General features: G+C 35.8%; 2 protein-coding genes across 2 annotated transcripts; one reads left to right on the top strand and one right to left on the bottom strand.

Annotated features, from left to right (window-relative positions):
* The first annotated feature begins 7,446 nt into the window (after positions 1–7,446).
* LOC120067973 (clavaminate synthase-like protein At3g21360) lies at positions 7,447–10,967 on the top strand. Its single transcript, XM_039019630.1, has 3 exons — positions 7,447–8,035; positions 8,669–8,922; positions 10,456–10,967. The coding sequence occupies exons 1-3, from the start codon at positions 7,667–7,669 to the stop codon at positions 10,799–10,801; spliced, it is 969 nt and encodes a 322-aa protein (XP_038875558.1). The 5' UTR covers positions 7,447–7,666; the 3' UTR covers positions 10,802–10,967.
* A 1,175-nt stretch (positions 10,968–12,142) lies between these two features.
* LOC120067972 (protein decapping 5-like) lies at positions 12,143–19,409 on the bottom strand. The gene is made up of 8 exons (XM_039019629.1): positions 19,095–19,409; positions 18,137–18,237; positions 17,727–17,801; positions 16,682–17,614; positions 14,968–15,033; positions 12,889–13,089; positions 12,668–12,778; positions 12,143–12,594 (listed from the first exon to the last, which is right to left on the bottom strand). The coding sequence occupies exons 1-8, from the start codon at positions 19,240–19,242 to the stop codon at positions 12,421–12,423; spliced, it is 1,809 nt and encodes a 602-aa protein (XP_038875557.1). The 5' UTR covers positions 19,243–19,409; the 3' UTR covers positions 12,143–12,420.
* Positions 19,410–21,439: the final 2,030 nt, after the last annotated feature.

Consider the following 21,439-nt stretch of genomic DNA (forward strand, 5'->3'; position numbering starts at 1 on the left):
TTTTCTTAAGACTTATACTAGCAACATAAGGTGTTCTTACTGGAGGATCATCAAAGCAGCCAAATTTCTTTAATAATTTTAAATGTAGTGTGATTAACACAGAGAAAAACCATTTTCAGTTTTCTTTATTTTAACACCAAGTATTACATCAGCTTTTCCTAGGTCTTTTATTTCAAAATGTGATGATAACAACTTTGTATTATTTATTACCTCTATATTTGTTCCAAAGATGAGCATATCATCAACATACAAGCATACAACTACACACTCTCCTTCAAACAATTTTGAATAAACACACCTATCTGAGAAATTCACCTTGAACCCATTGTTTATTAAAGAATTGTTCAATTTTTCATACCATTGTTTGGGAGCTTTCTTAAGACCATAAAGAGATTTTTTAAGTTTAAATGCTTTATTTTTCTGACCGCAACTATAAATTCTTCAGGCTATATCATATAAATTTCTTCTTCTAGATTACCATTAAGAAAGGTTGTTTTTACATCCTTTTGGTGAATTAGAAGTCCATGAATGGAAGGTGGTGCAATCAAGGCTCTAATTGGAGCTATATTTGTTATAAGGGAATATATGCCAAAGTAGTTAATACCTTGCTTTTGTGTATATCTTACTACTACTAACCTAACCTTGTATCTTTCAATTAAACCATCTAGTCTTTTTTTCTTCTTGAAAACTCATGTACATAATAGGCTTACTTTCTTTAGAAAGATCCACTAAGTTCCAAGTTTGGTCCATAGTTAGAGAATCTAGTTCACTCCTAATGGCTTCCTTCCATAAGCGAGAGTCTACAGAACTTAAGGCTTCTTAGTAAGTTTTAGGATCCTCATCTATTAGATACATACATGCAAACTACCAGTCAATATCATCTGGTCTTTCAACTAAAGAATTATTCAAGAAATAAAGACCAAAATGTTACTCAGTTCTCTGTCTCTTACTTCTTCTAGGTCCAATTTCATGAATTCTATCAAAGGTCCTAACATCTTCAATTTCATGCATACTACTAGAAATTTTATCATTTTCAGTTTCATACATACTATTAAATGAAGAACGCATAAAAGTAGATACATTCTCATAACTAGATGTTCTATATGATTCAAATTTTGCCTTTTTCATTGAAAATATATGTTCAAAGAATTCGATATCCCTATATTCACAAAGGGATCTATCATTCAAGCATATAAATCTATATGCAGCACTATTTTGAGCATAATCAATAAACACACAATCAAAAGTTTTAATCCTACTATAGGTTCCTTGAATGCAAAATATACTACCTTAGCCAAACATCCCCACACCCTCGGGTAATTGAGATTAGGTGCATAACTTCTCCAAAGTTTATAAGGTGTCTTATCCAAATTTTTATGAGGTGTCCTATTAAGAATAAAACAGGCAGAAACCATAACTAAAACAAGCAAAAACTATAGCTTCCCCCCACATGTTATCAGACAGTCCAAAACTTAACAATATAGCATTTATCATTTCCTTAAGAGTTCTAATTTTACATTCTGCTACATTATTTTGTTGTGGTGAATAGGGTACAGTAAGTTCATGAATAATGTCATTTGAATCACAAAATTCTTTAAGATAATTGTCACTGTATTCACCACCTCTATCTGACATTAACCTTTTAATCTTCTTATCTTATTGATTTTCAACTTCTGCTTTATGTTTCAAAAACATACTACTAGTTTCATCTTTTGTTTTTAAAACATAAATTTTAGTATATCTAGAGAAATCGTCAACAAAAGATATGTAGTAATTTTTCCCATCTCTACTTGTGATATTTTTTAAATCAGCTAAATTAGAATTAATCAGTTCAAGCAATTCAGTATTTCTATAAGTGACAGGTTTAAAAAGTTTCTTGATAAACTTTGCTTTCATACAAATAGAATATTTACTAATTTCACGTGTTTGAGATGCATTAATCAGTTTTAATTCTTTAAGTTTATTAACCGATGCAATATTTACTTGACCTAGTCTACCATGTCACATATCAAGAGATTCAACTATGTAAGCAAAATTAGAAGCACTTGCATTCATTATATTCGCAATAGGAACAGTATTCAAGACAAAAAGACCATTAGTTAGATACCCCTTACCAACAAAATCTCCATTCTTGGTGAGGATAACTTTGTCAGTTTCTAGTACAATTTTAAGTCCAGCCTGGTCCAATAGACTTCCAAACACCAGGTTCCTACGTAATGAAGGTACATACAACACATTACTTAAGGATAAAGTTTTCTAGAGGTTCATTTTAAAAGAATCTTCTCTTTTTCAAGTACTTCTGTCATGGCAGAGTTACCCATGAATACATACTCTCCATCAATAGAATCCTAGTAGTCTTGGAAGAGCTCTCGGTTTGAGCAAAAGTGTCTTGAAGCTCTGGTATCAAGAATCTAGTCTAATTTATTTTCCACCAGATTGGCTTCCACAACCGCAATTATTATGTCATCTTATTCAGAAGATTGGCTTGTGGGGTGGATCGTTGATCTAGCCTTCTTTTCCTTTGATTGTATTGGTAGGATTTGTACTCAGGCTTCCCATAAACATAGCAAATCAATTTTTTTCCCACCAGTAGGTTCGTGATGCCTTTCTTGTGAGATGAATTGTTCTTGTCAAGCTGCTTAGCTTATTATGATTTTTTAACCTGTCTTTATTATCAGTAGAAGAATCAACCAAGTTAGCACCAACTAAATTCAGATTTTCATAAATTAACTTATCTTTTAATCTTTTGGCTTTTTTCGTGCTCATGTGACTGATGAGTGATGCCTTATTTTATGCGATGAAATAATGGTAGGGGTTGCATTGATGGAAAATTCGTTGAGCATACAAGTTTTCTTAGTAAGATCTAAGTATAAATCCTACTGAGTTGTCTGGTAAGCCCAGGGTCGAACTCAGGGACTAAGGAAAACAATATGCGGTGGTAATTTTTAGATCACTTTGCGGTAATAATAAATCAAAGAGTTGGTTGGGTTGTTGTTTACAGTATAAAATATATGTGGCGGAGTTAAGAAAAGAGTTAATATTACGGAAGATACGATGAATATACAGGGGAACAGGTTGCGAAGGGGTTCAGCTAACACTTCCTAGGACTACGTTCATGTTATGCGATTATGCTACACACATATAATAACAAATCATCTCTCAACGCAAGTGCTACGGCTTCTAGTTTTAGAACGCATGTGATATATGCGATGATGTCTATAGGACTTACACATAAGCCTCTATTCTTGTCTATGCGATGACAATTGACACACACACATACAAGACGATCGCATAATACCATCACCTATCTCTAGGGTTCATGCGATGCATGTTGATAAACAAAGCTTATCTCTAAGTCTCTATGTCTTGCTTATGCAGATCTAATTTTACTCTCTCGAGTCTAGATTCTAACCTAGCTCTCTCAAGTCTTAAGTTCTTTCTTTAGACTCTCTCTTGAGTAGCTCTAAAGGGGTGATGGACGCAACATAAGACAAGATGATCGCATGCAATGAAAATTCTAGGTCATGTTAGCTAAGTTCTTCTTAACCCATTCGATAGATTTAGCTACTCATGCGTGTTTTAAAGAGAGTGAACAGATGTAGATAAGCAAGTTCCATTTTATAAATATATAATCGAAATACAGAATGACAATACGGAATAAGAATAAAGAGCCTGGTAGCAATTTTTTGCTTCCCAAGGCTTTTACACTGTTCTTCTCTACTCTGTTCAAAAGATAATCTTGCTCTCGCAAGAGTCGGCCCTCTCTCTGTTTTTCCACGTCTCCTGGGTTCTCTCTCGAGCTGACTAGGGCGATCTTCCGGCGTCTCTTCCCTTCTCTCGCTCCGCCTTCTAAGTATAAGAAAATTATGAACAAGGCTACTGCTATCTATAGAGAAAATTATCGAACTAAACGAACTCTCAAAACTGGCTAACTCCTTCACTGAAGGTGGCCTTCGGTATTTATAGAGCTTCGGGGTGAAAGGCTTCTTCTCTCTTATGACTGCACTGATGGGATGGCATTAATTCTCTGTCTGATGCGCCGAATATTTATCACCGAAAAGTTAAGTGTACTTGCTACAATAGGTCATTAACGGCTTGTCAACTTAATTTGGAATCGACTGTCATCAGCTTTCTATCCCATCGTGATTTATTAAGCTTTTCACTCAGATGCACCCACCATGATGCGCCAGCTCTATGCGGCAACCTTCTTGAGCAGATATTCGTGAGCGCAAATGATCGCATAGCCTTGCGTCAATGCAATCTCTTAATGCGTTCGAACGTTAATTTCTTTGGATCACATTTCCGCCTTGCATCAACACATTTTCTTACACAAAAATATATAAGTTAACTATTTTAATGCGATGGATGCATGCGATCGCAATGTTGTGAACTTAATGCTTTTGGACGTAATATTGTATATTTTTATCATCGCAATCCTACATTGTTTTATGACTTTACGCTGTAATAACATGCATTTCTGCCCGTTATCAATGAGCTCCTTGAGTGTCAGATCCTTCTTTTTGTATTTTAGATGGTTTCGATATTCACTCCAGCATGGGGGAAACTTCTCAAGCAGCACATTTTTTTGGAGAATTTCGCACATCTTCATTCCTTCAGAAAGAACGTTTGCCACTAAGTTTTCATACTCATGGATTTGATCAACATCAGGTTTCTCGTCGATCATCTGGAATTGTAATCACTTTCCAACAACGTATTTTTTTCGTTTAGCATCATCTCCTCTATACCAAGACTTCTATGTGTTCTATATTGCCTTAGCTAATTTTTGGACCACAAACAAATTGAACATGGGGTCTGGCATATGGTTTAGCAAATGGCCATGGACTGTTTTGTTGTCTTTCTCATATTTATCAGGATCGATCTCGGAGGGTTGCCTCGATTGGTCAGAAACAGCGACAGGTTCTCTGGAAGATTCTGGATCATTGATGGTAGAATCCTTTTTAGTAATAGCAGGTGCTTCTGTGGTAAGGATATAATCAACTTCCAATTGCTCAAAGAAGATCATTAATTTTTGGAACCTGCAGCGGTAATTCACTCTATCGAGTGGTTCGAATTTAGACAGGTCAGAGAGGACCTTACCGTTCTTGATCGACATCTGGAGAAAATCTAATTGCTTTCAGAATGTAAAAACAGATGTTGAAGAGTTGTTGCACAGTGGAGGAACCACTACCCTGAAAGCAATTATGGCGCAACCTCGATGTCAATCGTTGTGCCGGTTGCTCCCCAAGGTTAACACAACATCCAAATTCAGGCAAGCACTCGCTAGAAGATGGATTGGAATCGAGGGGAAATAATGCTCAAAACAGAATAGTACATATGAAGAAGAGTACAGAAGACGAGATATTGAAAAACCTTTTTTTTATATCGGTGTTTCTGGATTTAAGAAGAAGAAGCTTATAAGGCTAGGGTTGAAGAGTCAACGAGAAGAAAAACAGTCACGAATAATAAATCATAAAGGGAAGAAACAGACACAATAATAAAACTTATTTATTATCAAGATATTTAATTTTAGGTTAAAAGTTAAACGGGTAAGTAATAAAAAATTATTTCTTTCTTGCGCAAGCGCGGTTACCCGAACTTGAAACCGTCCGCCCGTTAGACCATCTGGCAACAGAAATAGCGCATGTGTGTGGTGAAAGGGTTATACTTCCACTACCACTACCACTACAATTTGGATTTACCTCTAACATGCCTTGGTATTTATACCTTTAGGGGCCGCTTGGTTAGAGGGAAAAGGTGGTGGAAATGGGAATGGGTTTACAAAGCCCATGTTTGGTTTGTGAGATTTGTTTATTTATCTTGGAAAAGGCAATTCCTAGGTATCTTTTACCCACACAAATGAAGGAATTGCATACCCAATGAGAAGTGTGGGTTTTCTTTTCTTCTTTCGCCTCCTACCACGATTTTCCTTCCTTCCAACCGTGAAATCGTATAGCATTTTGTTACTCAGCAATCGTGTAGCATTTGGTAAGTGATCGTGTAGCATTTGGTAAGCGATCGTATAGCGCTTGGTAGGCGATCGTATAGCATTTTGTTACTTAGCGATCGTGTAGCATTTGGTAAGCGATCGTGTAGCATTTGGTAAGTGATCGTATAGCATTGGGTAGGCGATTGTATAGCATTGGGTAGGTGATCGTATAGCATTTTGTTACTCAACGATCGTGTAGAGGATGTCTCTTATACACATCTAGATGTGTATAAGAGACAGACTCTAAACCCTAGGGTCATAATCGTAAATAACTACAAATAAATAAATATGTTGAATACGAATTCTGAATAGGTTTTGGGGTCGTTGCCCCCGAACCCTCACCAGGGCACGCTGCCCTAGACCCCGATCAGCGAGCCGGGCAGCGAGACGCCCGTACTTGGTTGTTTGAAGCGCCAACAAACAGATTCAAGGCATTTCAACAAATGCTTGATAGGGACAAGACCCTCAAACTATCTCCACAATGGTATTATATTGTCCACTTTGGGCATACCCTCATAGACTTGTTTTCACAATCTCAATTTTTTTTTTTTAGTTCCCACATACTATTCCCATACATTGTTTTCCCATGCACAACCAAACATAGTCATCCTTGATTCCCAGTAATTTTATTCCCAGACATCCTTAATTCCTAGACATTGAGAAAACCTCAATCCAAACGGCCCCTTAAGGCATTGTTTAATTCTCCAACGTGGGATTCTTTTAACTCTTGCTATGGGCGTAAACCCAAGAGCCATTTCCAACAGGTTTAATATGTTATACACTCAAAGTATTTCTATATGTTAAAATGTCAAATTATTATAAAAGAAAACTATTAAACATTATGAATTGGGTGCAGAAGTTAGTCACATAGGTGGTCAATGGGAGGTGATCGTCGAAGGTTGTCGTCATCAAAATTAACGTCAGATGTAGTTTTCATTGAGTTGACCATCAGAGTTAGCCGCCTGAGGTTGTTGTCATAGTTGGTCGCCAAAGATGGTTGTTAAAGCTTACCGCCAACGAATAAAGTCATTGGATATATTAGTGCGAGGATGAGTTGGTTATTTTAACAAATGAATTGTAAATAGTGTTACGAAGGGTTAAAATAACCTTTACCCCCAATATCCTAACACACGCGCCAAACTAAGCCACACAAACCCTTTCAAATTGGTTCTCAAAACACCTCCAATAAGGTTATCCCCACCATAAGAATTCCTTCTCTTGCAAGTTCCGCTTTTGTAAATGTAACCTATCACATAGATTATAAGATAATCCTATCTTATATATCCCCAAAAAATAAAAAAAGAATTTTATTCCGTGTCGTGGATTCCTATCATGAGAATGAGAGGCATAATATCACTGAATAATAATGATTTGAAATTTAATAATTCTCTTAACTAACACACTAAAATCCATGTTAAATAGAGAGAAAGGAGAAGAGAGAATATCCCAACAATGAAAACAAACAGCCAAAGTTCCAAAAACCACATTTCTATACAAACACATATAACCCACAGAATTAAACTGAGAGAGAGAAAAAAAATTTCTTGTGAATATCCCACAGTGTAAACAAAAGCACAAAAGGTCCAAAGAAACCAAGATTTCTAATTTCTATAAATAAGCCCCTCCACTTTGAAGAAATTGAAAAACACGCCCACAAAACAAAAGAAAACATAGAAGATCATGGAGTTTAGAAGTTGCAAGGAGTTTAAGGTTGGAAAATGTGAAGGCCAAAAGGAAGTTGATGGAGAAACCATGCCATTGGTTCTACAGCCTCCTGAAGCAAACAAGGCCAACTTTGAGTCTCTTTTGTTGGCTGTCAAAAACAATAAGGATTGGTTGGACCAAATGATCATCAAACACAGTGCGGTTTTGCTCCGAGGATACGACGTGTCGAAAGCTGAGGAGTTCAACGACATCGTCGAAGCCTTCGGGTGGGAAGACATTCGATATGTCGGCCCGGCTCCAAGAACCCATATTTATAAGAGGATTTGGACTGCCAATGAAGGACCCCTCTCCGAGTTCATTTACTACCATCATGAGATGGTTTTGGTAATTAATTTTTTCTTTTCAAATACTGCTTTGGTCTTATACTTTTAATCACATACTCTTTTTTTTTAACATATAAAGAAAAAAAAATTATTAAAAAATCACTTTTTAAAAAAGACAAAATCTACCATGTGTCCAAGGATTGCTGCACATAGATAGGTGCAACCCATGGAGCACCTAAGTATTTTTCTTTTAAAAATGTTCGTTTTAGTCCTTGTATTTTTAATTTTGGTTCATTTTAGTTCTTATACTTTAAAAATAACAGTTTTAATCCCTTTATTTTCATGTTAAGAAATAAAAATTGTCACTTTTTGAAAGTTTAAAAACCAAAATGAACCAAAGTTGAAAATACGATTACCAAAATTAACATTTTGAAAGTAGAGGAACCAAAATGTACATTTTGAATATAAAGGAACCAAAATGAACGAAAGCCAATAATACAACAATCAAAATAATATTTAAACCTTTTTTTACCTGACAACATGTGAGTAACTAGTTCATGTCAATTGAGCTATGGTAATAATAAATGTAATTAAACAACAAAAGGTTTAAAAACTTTATTTGAAAACTTATTAATTTCTTTTGCTTTTATTTAATTTTAAAGTAAAAAATTAAAATGTGGAATTGAATAAATAGATAAAGGAATATCCAAAGAGGGTAATCTTGTACTGTGAAATACCACCCCCAGAAGGTGGAGAAACACCCATTGTTCCAAGCTTCAAAATAACAGAAAAAATGGTGAAGGAATTCCCAGAAGAAGTTGAAGAAATGGAGAAGAAAGGCTTGAAATATACCTTCACTGCTCTTAGCAAAAATGATACTTCCTCTATGAGGGGCAGAGGTTGGGAACAGGCTTTTGGTTCATCTGATCGTATTGAAGCAGAAAAAAGGTAACCATCTTTCTCGTAGGAGTTCACTATTTTTTAATATAATTTTATCTTTTAGGAAACATTTAGACGTTGATATGGTAATAAATAAGGATTTGAAATAATAATATTGTAGTTCAAGTCATAATAATTGAAAACATCAATTATTATAATTGGAGTCACAAACGTATAGTAGACTATAATAATCTGAAGTAAGTGGCCCAAACACCCCGTTAAATACTTGAATCATTATTATTTATCAAGTTTATCTCTCTAATATTTTGAAAGAGTTTTAGTTTCATGATCCTTTTATGCATTAGTTTTAATTAAATCTTGGCATTAAAATGTATTGACTATATGACAATGATTGTGTGACATCAGAATACATTTTTCTAATTGGAGTTGATAATGGTTTTTTTTTTAATATGATGAAATAGACATGTCATCTACACATAAAATGGGTTAAATAATGCAATTTTGGTTCTTCCACTTTGAATTTTATAATGTATAAAAATTTAGTCTAATCATGTAGTTTTAGTGTTTTTTTTAAAAAAAAGGAATATCGTTCTATTAAGCCACAGGGGCAGAGAGTGACAAATGTCCCTTGTAGACATACTAATAACCCAAGTTGGGAAAGAAAAAACCAAACACCTGCCAAATTTATAAATTTATACTTTTGAAGTTAATTTTTATTCAGGTTGGTTAAATAATAATAATCATAAAAGACATTATATGAACATGTTCTAAAATTTACAAAAAGAATGCAGATAAACATTTTTTAAATTAAAAAAAAAATAAACAAAAACTAATATCACGAACTATTTTTAAAGGTCTCATTTATAGAAAGTACTAGAGGACTAAAATGAAATGACCCCAAGTACATAGACGACGAAAATGTTATATTAACCTAAAATCAAAAACCACCACAAGCATATACTACTTATCAAACTTGAAATAACTATATAACATAAAATTAACCTTTTTTTTTTAGGACAACAAATGGGATATAAAGATTTGAATGTCTGACTTAAAAAAAAAATTACAACGGTTGATGACAAAATCTAAATAGGAGGACTCACCTAACCTTCACGTGTCTTCAATGGTGAATTCATAATTTCGGGAAAGGAAAACAACCTCCAAAATAAGAAAAGAAAACATAGGTGTGGTGCCTTGCCACAGGACCTCCGATGCTTGAGTCAATATTTAACAAAGAATTAAAGCAAGCTAGAGATGGGGGAGAAGAGAATCAAGGGTAGAAAGCACTAGGAAAAGTCGATTCGGACCGTCTTTAGGGGCATGGATCATGGTCCATCGGAATTGGGCCATCGAGGACCGACAGATCCTCTCTTAGTTCGTTGGCCCGTTTCATGTGCTTCTTCGATCCTTGTGTAATGATCATTCATTCTAAATTCAAAATTTCTGATCCATGAATATCCATAACAGTTAGATCTATGCTCAAATTAAAAACGCGTTAAAACATTACTATACTTGTCAGAAGCTCGAGTGATCTTTAAAATTTGTAATTAAGATTTAGTATCAAACTTCATAAATTTGCAGGGCGAATGCATTGGGGATGGATGTAGAGTGGCTACCAAATGGGGCGATGAAGACGATATTGGGACCAAGGTGCCTAACAAAGGTGTTCGAGGGAAGGAAAGGAAGAAGAATGTGGTTTAACACCATGGTGGGGATGCACGGGAAGGAGCACAGCTCGGCTTTAATGGCAGACGGGACAGAGATTGCAGAGAATTTGGTGAAGAGATGCCAGGAGATAATTGAAGAAGAAAGCATCCAATTCAAATGGGAAAAGGGGGATGTCCTGTTTTTGGATAACTATGCTTTGCTTCATGGAAGAAGGCCTTCTCTTCCTCCCAGAAGAGTCTTAGTTGCAACCTGCAAGTAGTTTATTGCTTCTCTACAAGGCTTGTGTGTGTGAGAGACATATACATATATGGTTCAATGAATAAAAAAGTAAACTTCCTTATTTTACATTTCTCATTGCCATTAATAAGTATGTGTATTAAAGAGTTGTTAGTAAGTAAACCATCGCACTTCAATCTGATTTCCTGTTTGTATTCAAAGAGGAATAAAAGCACAATTCTTATTTTAACGCAAAATAAATACAAGAGAATCGAAATGGCTTAACATAATGGTTACGAATAGTTGAACATTTTTCCTGCACATTAAATTCTTGATTGGAAGCTCAGTTTTTTTTTTTTTTTTTTTTAACTTTTGGCCCACCACATAAATGGCCAATTTAAAATTGGTCGTCTTGAAGGGAAAAAAAACTGTATAGATAAATGGTCATTTACAAAATGTAAGGAGATTCTATAGGGAAATAAAATCTAAAAACCATGAAAACTTAAGATCAAATTGATATAAATCTAATAATGGAAGAAAATCTGGTAAAGAAATAGCCTAATAGCAACTTGATAATTCAGGAATTTTAAGTCTGGATAATAGGAAATACAACAAGATTTGCGTGTTTTGAAACTTTTACTTTTTCAACGTTATTCTACATAAATCTCTATTTGTTGTTAACAACGCTATTTTATGTAGCCACTGTTTCGTTTAGTTTATATTATCAACCTCAGAATAACCAATGACTATGAAAAGGTTGTTGGCCGAAGTGTTAAAATGAAATTTTATCTATAGTGGTCAACCTGTGTATATAATCAAATAAGGGCAGAAAATAGTGGGAGATAAAATAAAAATAATAATAATAAATAAAGTAAAGTATGGCACATACTTATTCCACTATAGATAAGATTTCAAGAGAAAGGTATAGATGCAACATGAGAACAGTTCAACTAACTAGCATGAACTTCGAGGTTGAGGTTCAATCCCCTTACCCCTACAATTTTGTAAATATATATATATGAACGGTATCGATGACAGGTATTCCCTATTCCCTAAAAAATTCTATATAGTTCGGTTCAATAGACTCAAAACGAAAAGGTCGTTGATAGTTCAGTTGGACTCGGTGCAATCTGAACCCAATCAATTCTAATCCAACTCGGGGTTGGTCAGATTTTCAAATCAAATTTATTCATCCTAGGATGCCAGATGCCTAGATATCCTTTGTTACTAAAAAAATAAATTTAATTAAAAATCGGGATATTCGTATGATGGATTTTCTGTTGTCCCCTAAAACAGAGAACCTATCCAACGTATAGATGAGACATACAACCCTTTTCATCCTCGCTACCATGGGCTTGTAACAGAATAAATATCAACAATGGAATAAAATTCTTTAAAAAGACATTGCACTAAAGAACTTCATCCTGGTTACAAATAAAGCTTCCACTAGAAATCAAATTTTTTGTTAGACCAACGGATGAACAAGGCAAACGGATAAAAGAACAATGAAAAAAAGGTAAAAGTAAAGAAAAGGACAGTCCGATTATTTCCGGACAAAGGGGGAGAAATGTGCACTCTATAAAAGACCACAACCCTTTATCAACTCAAACGAAATGGGGCAATTTAGACCCATATAAGCCCAACAGATACATACTTGTTGGATTATGAACGATAAAATGATGACCGTCCTTGTCCTTGCCCTTGCCCCCGCCCCCGCCCCCGACCCCTCCCGTTATAGCCATATCCTCTTCCATGGTATCCTCCACGGAAATAGCCTCCACGTCCAGGACCTCGGCCACCTCGGCCCCCTCTATACCTTTGAAAATCGCCAAAAGTCTGCAATAGAAGTCAGGAAAACATAAAATACAGCAATTCAAAATGTATGAAGCACAACCACCAGAAAAGTTACCTCTGTGTCTATCTTTACTTGCTCTGAATATCTAGTCCGCCCATTTTGAGGATCATTATCAACAGCATTGTAAGAGAGTGAATCAAAGAAGTCGTCCTTGTTATACAAGGGCTGCAGATAAAAAAAACACAACTTATATGTCATGGTTTGAAAGGAACTGAATCCATCTTTTGAATAGATCTAAAATTCTATTTACTCAAAAGACTTGAGGATGCTCTCACCTTAATACCAGACTGTGAGAGTTCACCTTCATCTTCCTCTTGAACATCATCCTCATCACTGACCTTTCCATCCACATCCTTATCCTTGAGATGAGATTTATTACCTTTACCTAGATTTCCCCATACTTCATCCTTGTTGAATTTCTCGTTCATAGCTATGAAATCAAAATCTTCCGTAAATTTGGTCACAGGACGGGAACTCTACAATTTGAAGTGTGAAATGTTGAAGTTAGGATTATTGAGATGTTGAATTTCAAACATAAATACAAAAACCTACAGACTAACCCAACCATGATGTGATTTCAGATTATGTATCCAACAAATTAAGTACATTAATCATTAATCAATCACCTCCCTCGATTCTTTTTAATTTCAGCGTTGTTATAAATTTTTCCTTGGTCGGATAAACTTCTAAGTTTGTTTCCAAAGGATAATCTATTAAGTTTCAATTCAAATTCTAGCATATCAGTCTGATTCCAGTCCATCAAAACTTATTCAGCACTCAAAATGAATGAGGAAAGTAAACTACATAAGAAACATTGCTTTCATGGAGCTTTCATTGAGTAACATAGAAGTATGTACGAGGGCATACAGAAAAACAGCCAAACAAAAGTAGCCCCACCATACTATAAATAGGTACTCCATTTCAAAAGAAAAAAGTCTTCACTGAATATTGCAAAAAACTTAGGATACCAAGACCCAAACGAAGACGCTAAACCTTATAGCCTCCCACAACTCCCCCTATCTCTCTCCCTCTCAAACAGTTCTATGATTCCTCTCTATCCAAATCCCCCAAGAACCAACAGCGAAGAAGCAATCCACCATAGAACTTTGCCCTCATCACAGAAAGGAAGAAACAACAAAACCAACTCTATCAAAGCCCAACAATCCTATTCCACACTAGAGAGACCCTGAAAGCTCCCAAAGAAAGGGGTCCAGTCCAAATCGACTAAGCAAACTCACAACTTCAAAGAATATGGTTGTGGTCCTCCATCAAACGCACCACCGCAAAGGGGACACAAGCAAGGCCCTAAACAGAAGGAAGGACGCCTCCACCCAGCCTGAGTTAACTTTCCCATGAAATACCTGTCAGGCAAAGAGCAAGAGCTGTACCTTCTTAGGAATCTTAGCATTTGTGAGGAAAAAGGAGAAGTGATGGGGGAGCAAGGGAATAACAGAAGGTGAAAAAAGAGCGCTAGAAGAAAAATCCTGGGAAGTGCCAGGGTCTAGAAACAAAGGTCTCTCCTTCCCAGACCAATGTGTATATCCCCCCACAAGCAGAAGTAGAAACCTCCATAGAACTCAAGAATACGCAGTTTCACAACCTTAGAAACCGCCAACGACCCCCTATTCGTAAAGGAACGGCAAAACAACAAGATAATAGAAGACGACTCACCCAAATGCCGCATATCAGAGACCACTGACTAGAACATCATTTTTGCAAGGTGATAGAGATGGGGGTAAGAGATGCAAAGTGGTTTCTCTCCCACACAACAGTCCTCCCAAAAGTAGGTGTCTAAGCCATCCCTATGGAGGGTTTTACGAATTGGGAAGATAGAGGAAAACCTGAAGAGATAGCTTTCCAGTGGTTTTGAAGATCTCATAACCCTACTTCCAGAAACCCACTCAAAAGGGTGGGGTCGTATTTACTTCTGATGAATGTGACACAAAGCCTTCGATTCTCAAAAGAAGCATCACAACCATTTGGCCAACAAGGGCTCATTTCAGAATTTACCAACACTCAACCTGCCTAGATCAAAAAGCTTCCAAGGCATTTCCCAACCAACCAAATGCGACCCTCCCCTCACCTGCCTCCTCCCATAAGAAATGCCTCGTCATCTTCTCCACACTTTTGCTCACTGACCCAGGAAATATAAAAAGGGAGAGATAGTAAATGGGATCCTAATTAGGGCAACTTGGATGACAATAAGTTTTCCACCCTTGGAGGAGAAGACTTTTTCCAAAAAGATGCAAAGCTTTTCAATGACTGGACTCCGAAAGAACACTTTAAGATGTTAATAATATAAAGTAAACATCCATATTTACTATGAATTTATCATTTAAAAAATTAGAAATTACCCCAGATCCTCTTCCTCTTTCCCGTCCTCTGTAAAAATGGCGAGCCTGAAAATGAGCACCATTGGCCTGAAACCCAGAGTAAAGAAAAAAAAGAAAACTTCAGTGTCTCGACGATATAAACTAAAAAAATATCAAGGACCAAAAAAGGGCAGCAATTGAGACATTAATTTGTATTTTCACCATCTAAAACTATTCTTTTTAGTACAATCTGCCCATCTAAAATATGGTTATCTAATTGAACAAAATACTGACACTCAGATATATAGAGAAAATCCAATACTGATCAGATATGATAACATAAAACTCTTCTCCCGAGTGGAACACTCTTAAGTGGCACTTCCAGCCTAAGAAGCATGGATACAGATACACGACATGGATATGACACGGCGATACATCATTTTTTAAAAATTTAGGACATGGACATAGCAAGGACACGTTTATTAAAACATACATTTTTTAAACTATATATCATTTATAAACAAGAAAGTTCAAAGTTAATGAGTTTATTCATTTCTATGATTAAAAAATTAGTTTGATGTATTTCGCTCTCAAGTTTTATTATTTTTGTCATATATGTGTTAGACTTAGTATATGTAAGAAGTGTTTGATGCATATCTACCAAATGTTTGTCCTATTTTGACTTTGTACAACTAGTGTCTAACACATCTATTGCACTACGTTAGTGTCTGATACGTGTCCAAAAAGTGTCGGGAGTGTTGACTTAGTATATGTAAGAAGTGTTCGATGCATGTCTACCAAATGTTGGTCCTATTTTAACTTTGTACAACTAGTGTCTAACACATCTATTGTACTAACAAGTGTCGGATACGTGTCCAACGAGTGTCGGAGTGTCGAAGTGTCCACCACGTGTTGGACACAGACACGCTAACTAAACTAAAGTGTCTGTGCTTCTTAGCTTCCAGCAATGAACTCAATAACCGGAAATAAGCAAATCTAAATATATCATTGTGATGCAATAATTAAAATGTATAGTAGTCTCCAAAAACACAGGCTTTGACTACGAAGGCTTTATAGAAGAAAATCTAAAGCAAATCAGACACCAAAAAATCTAAGCAAATCTAAACATATTGTGATGCAATAAGAAGGCTTGCAGGAAGAAAAATTAAAGATATAACAGAAAAATGTCGGTCCTATTTTGACTTTGTACAACTAGTGTCTAACACATCTATTCCACTATGTTAGTGTCCAATACGTGTCCAAAAAGTGTCGGAGTGTTGACTTAGTATATGTAAGAAGTGTTTGATGTATGTCTACCAAATATTGGTCCTATTTTAACTTTGTACAACTAATGTCTAACACATCTATTGTACTAACAAGTGTTGGATACGTGTCCAACGGTCGGAGTGTCGAAGTGTCCACCACATGTTGGACACAGACACGCTAACTAAACTAAAGCGTCCGTGCTTCTTAGCTTCCAGCAATGAACTCAATAACCGGAAATAAGCAAATCTAAATATATCATTGTGATGCAATAATTAAAATGTATAGTAGTCTTCAAAAACACAGGCTCTGACTAAGAAGGCTTATAGAAGAAAATCTAAAGCAAATCAGACACCAAAAAATATAAGCAAATCTAAACATATCATTGTGATGCAATAAGAAGGCTTGCAGGAAGAAAAATTAAGGATATAACAGAAAAATAGCAAATCAGACACCAAAAGATACATTTGCGCTTTATGAATTAGATAGACACCTTCTGGACAGGCCTTGCCAGTACAGGTAGCGGTAGTATTGGTGGCTGGGCCTCTGTTGTCACTGGCTTAGAAGGTTCTAACGATGATGATTGGACCACTTCCACATCCTTATGCACTGTATGTGAGGATTGAGATGAAACCACAGCAGCAGGCCCAGACTGCAACAGCTGCCCAGGTGTAACTAGAGATGGTACAGAAGATTCGGCGCGAGAGTTGGATATTCCAACTACAGATGAAGTTGACTGAGACACAGTTTGATACAGTAATGAGGGACCAGAAACTGCATTAGGTTCATTAGAGATTGGTGGTATGGCAGAACTAACATCAGCACCAGAAAATGAAGATAGTATAGGACCTACTGGCAAACTAACACTAACTGGGGCTCCAGGAAGGGTAGGAACAGCTGTCTTATTAGCAACTGAACCTGGTAATGTTTCAGAAATAGAAGTAAAAGGGAACATAGGCAAAGCTGTTGAAAAAGTTGGAGGGGGCGGAACAGTGGAGGTCAAGTTAGGAGAACTATTACTACCAGAGAGCAAGGGAGACGGAACTTCAGGTTGTTTCGAAGCTCCAGTGGGTAAAGACGCATTAATGTTAGGATACTGCATTGACTGTTGCAGAGATGGAGGTATTGACAAACCAGGAGGAGGTCGTACGATCGACTGCTGGTGTAACTGAGGAAGCCCATTCGGTGGGCCATAATACCCTTGCCAATACATGGGCATCGCAAGTCCACTGCCATTTGCACTTGGAGGAGGTGGAGGAGAAGCTCCCCACGACCCCAAGTTGCCTCCAGGTTGATATGGAGGCAAACCGCCTTGAAAATTAGACTGAGGGAATCCAAATGCTGTGTGGGAAGTATGATCAGGTAATGACCCACAGACAGCAGAATGCATGCTGGTAGATGTGGAAACTGATGGGGGATAGTGCGACTGCATAAGCAACAAATAAGAATAAAGGTAACATCCCGTAATGATGATAAAGCTATCATGCCTCGACGTACTGAGAAATTAGAAACACAAACTAAGAAAAATATGAGCTTACCTGAATGATGGCTGGATCATTATTTATAGGTGCTGCCGGCTGAACAGGCGGAGGAGAAGATTTAACCTGCAAATCCTGGCAAGAGCACAAAAGAGCTGCTTATTGATCTAAGCAAAGAAAAGAGACCCCATCTAGACTATTAAGTATACAGCATTAAAAGCAAATGAAAAATTGGAGAAAGTAGGAAATCTATAAAAATAAATAAGCATGCCCTAATCAAAAGTACCACATTGAATCAGCAGACTCACATAATCAGATATTGAAGAGGTAATCAGCAAGAAACGGGGACAGACTCCATTGGCAACACTTGACATTCACTCTAAATAATAGGTAATTAACTGGACCTAACTTAAAAAATAACTAAAGGGCCAAAGTGTCATATCAAACATAATCTACAAAGCATTTGATACCTTGATATCACTTCCACGGAATAAGATGTACTCAAAAACTTTATCACTTGGAGGGACTTGGGGGCCGTCCTTCTTTCTTCCTTCTGTCCCAAACGATCTCACTACCCCAAAAAAATAAATAAATAAGGTGAATCGTATACAAGCTTGAGAATGACTACAATAGATAACAAACATCAAAATTATAGTACATACAAACAAATGATAAAAATTAGGATTAGTTGGTTGTTTTGTTGGATGTATATAAGTGAAAATAAAACCTTTTAGATGCCAGAAATTTCCATTCTGGTGGTACATGGTTCTCAAAAGTTACAATTGAGGACCTATATCAGAAACAATCTACTCCTCAACGGAGAAATAATAATTAATACTCAATTCTGACAAAAACAACAAAATATTGCCCACAAACAAAAACATAGCGTTGGAATCCTTTTAAACTCATGAAAATGCAGAAATCTGGGAACGCATAAACTGAAGTTCACATAACTGCACTTAAAATTGATAATCAGTGGAAATTGAGGACCCATCCACGTGCTCTACTAAAATAAACTTCATGAGTAGAAGCATTTTAAACCTCAAGCAATCTACAAATGCAACTGATGACAAGAAAACATACTCAAAGATTGAAATGGAATCAGTAGTATTGTAGATGATAAATCAAGGCCTAAATATACCACAAACATCTTTTTACTATCGACCTGGCTATTGGGCTAAGAGAACACAATGCCTGGAAAATAAAATTAGAGCCCTTTGTGCATTACCGGATGTCAGAGCCAGTTCAAGGCAGAAATCTTAACCTTAAATTTCCTAATCAAAGCCACATCGTAACAAAATCAAAACCGAAACTTCATCAAAGTTCTCATTCTCGACCATAAAGAAAAGGAAACGGCCATGCATTAACAAAACCAACAAAGTGTGAGGCACACAACCACAAATGTTGAGAAAGACGATATAAAAGTACCGTTTCTTAGTCCAATACTGGACTCTTCGGTGTTGATGTTGTACAGTACGCCTTCGTATCTAATTTCACTCTTGGAAGTCAAACTTATCAAGCTTCCAATGTACGAATCGGCAGCTGAACTCGCCCTGGAACCAGTATCGGAAGCCATATCTATGAAACTCGAACATAAACTAACAAACCGAGGAAGGAGAGAGAGCAGAGTTTTTAGGTTTTTAGAGGTGAGAGAGACTTTTGGACTCTCAGATTCTCAATTCTTGATTTGGAAGAAAGAAACAACCCAACCTCTCGACTCTGTTTTATTTGCGTAATTGGGCAAAAGAAAATGCCCTAAAATTATCACTTTTTTCTTTCACACATTAATTCATTACATTACACATAACCTCCCATATATATATTTTTTAAAGAGTTCTAAAAAATTCTATAAAAGAAAATAGAGTTGTGTTAGTTGCTAAATTCTAAAACGTGTTCATGATAATCATAGAATTCATATTGATGTACACTTGAGAACTATATATAAAAAAATTATATCAAAGTTGATAAAACTCAAACAATGGATGAAGTATACAAATGTGAATGACTAACAAAAATAAGATTATAAATAAAGATAAAAGAAAAACAAAGTAAGAATACGGAGAATACGCCATTCGAGAGGTCCAAACAAGATTTTATAGAAGTTCAGCCCTAATGCCCTCGTCAGTTAGGTCGAGTCCAGTCAATGTTTCCATGGGGTCTACATCTTGTAGATATCTAACTCTTTACTCCTCTTTGATTAGCCTGATTCCGCTTCATGAGTTCAATCTGGAAAAATGTTAGAAATTTTTAGAGATTTTACCTAGTACACAAACGAAGTTTCACAAGTATCCTAAAGTTGTAATGTATTTCATAACTAGATTTTACCCTAATTTTCGGACAAATATAACCTTAATACTTTTCTCTCTCTTACTAAAGTTTTAAAAATCTTACAATTTGATATTAATTAAAATTTCAATCGGAAATTAAATTAAATATTAAAAAACCATATTATCAATTAATACTGTATATATCGTAATTAATGTGAGGTATTATTTAATGAATATTATTTTATTCTTTCACTTATATTGTATTTATCTCTTCAATTTATGAATATTTTTTGTTAAGTTTTTTTTTTTTTTTTTTTTTTTTTTTTTTTTTTTTTTTTTGTTTTTTTTTTTTTTTTTTTTTTTGCATTTTGGATTATTATTTAATGAATATGATTTTATTCTTTCACTTATATGGTATATATGTCGGATTTTATGTCCTAAAACTCATGGTTTGTAACAATAAAACTTATTCTGAAAATTAAATAAGTTGTTATTGAATATACGTATTGCTTATTTCGTTTTAGAAATAAATCCAATAAAATAAAAAAATCCATGACTATTACATGAGTACTTGAACTTTATGTGGAGACATAAAAGTGGATTAGGTTCAAGTAAATAGTCAAAATGATCTATAGTATATGAATGAGGTTGAGTGTCTTATTTTGGTAACACTATTGGATGCGGTCCACTTTATAGTTGTTACAAAGAGTTGTAAAGTGCTACAGACGATATGATCTCAATTCGTACATGTTATGATATGAGGAATGGGGGCGTTCTGTGTAATGGGTTTGTACAAGATCGGACCACGAAATCAGTCACTCTTACTTTATAATGGTGTTTACTGTTTAAGACTGACTATTTCAAAACGATGACCTAGGTAACTTGACCTTAATCTTGAGCTAACTATGAACTCCTGTTTATTCGGGATTATCCTTAGATTTGCATAGGTGAGTGTTGGCTCAACAATGTCGGCTTAATAAACCTCCATTTCAGGGGTAAGACTGGGTAGATAGCTGGGAACATAGGGTGCAAGATGGAATTCACTCATACTCGCTTTCAGGGATAATAGAGAGGTTGTTCCCTTAAGTGCTAACTTCGGGTCTTGAACAAGGCCACTACCCTCTTATTGGCCCGAGAGGGACTCGGTTTGTTGATCAAATCACAAACCAATTGTTCATTAGAGGATCAATGGGACTTAAGGAACAAGAGATAATCTCGGGAGTAAAACAGACATTTGACTCAACCGTTATTACGAATAACCTATGAAAGGTTAACTTACTAATCATGGTCTTATCGAGTTAACATAATATATCTACAGTTACAACTATGGGCTTTAGTGGAGTGACTCATTAGTTAATGAATGGGGGTTAATTAGGTGTGAAGAGTTTAGCCAATTAATCTCGGATCGTTGGAGCCCATGATTTGTAGGTTCACGAGGTCCCCCTACTAGCTCGTAAATGGATTAACTTTAGAGTAGCGTGATAAGTTAATTTGAAACATTCAAAT

The sequence above is a fragment of the Benincasa hispida genome, chromosome 12 (genome assembly GCF_009727055.1).
Source record: "Benincasa hispida cultivar B227 chromosome 12, ASM972705v1, whole genome shotgun sequence".
In the NCBI taxonomy this organism is placed as follows: Eukaryota; Viridiplantae; Streptophyta; class Magnoliopsida; order Cucurbitales; family Cucurbitaceae; genus Benincasa; species Benincasa hispida.

Coding starts and splice junctions, on each gene's coding strand:
- LOC120067973 (XM_039019630.1), top strand. CDS start 7,667: ATGGAGTTTAGAAGTTGCAAGGAGTTTAAGGTTGGAAAATGTGAAGGC. Junction 8,036..8,668: donor ACCATCATGAGATGGTTTTG/GTAATTAATTTT, acceptor TTGAATAAATAG/ATAAAGGAATATCCAAAGAG. Junction 8,923..10,455: donor CGTATTGAAGCAGAAAAAAG/GTAACCATCTTT, acceptor ATAAATTTGCAG/GGCGAATGCATTGGGGATGG.
- LOC120067972 (XM_039019629.1), bottom strand. CDS start 19,242: ATGGCTTCCGATACTGGTTCCAGGGCGAGTTCAGCTGCCGATTCGTAC. Junction 15,034..16,681: donor TGGCAAGGCCTGTCCAGAAG/GTGTCTATCTAA, acceptor TCTGGGTTTCAG/GCCAATGGTGCTCATTTTCA. Junction 12,779..12,888: donor TCTCACAGTCTGGTATTAAG/GTGAGAGCATCC, acceptor TTTTATCTGCAG/CCCTTGTATAACAAGGACGA.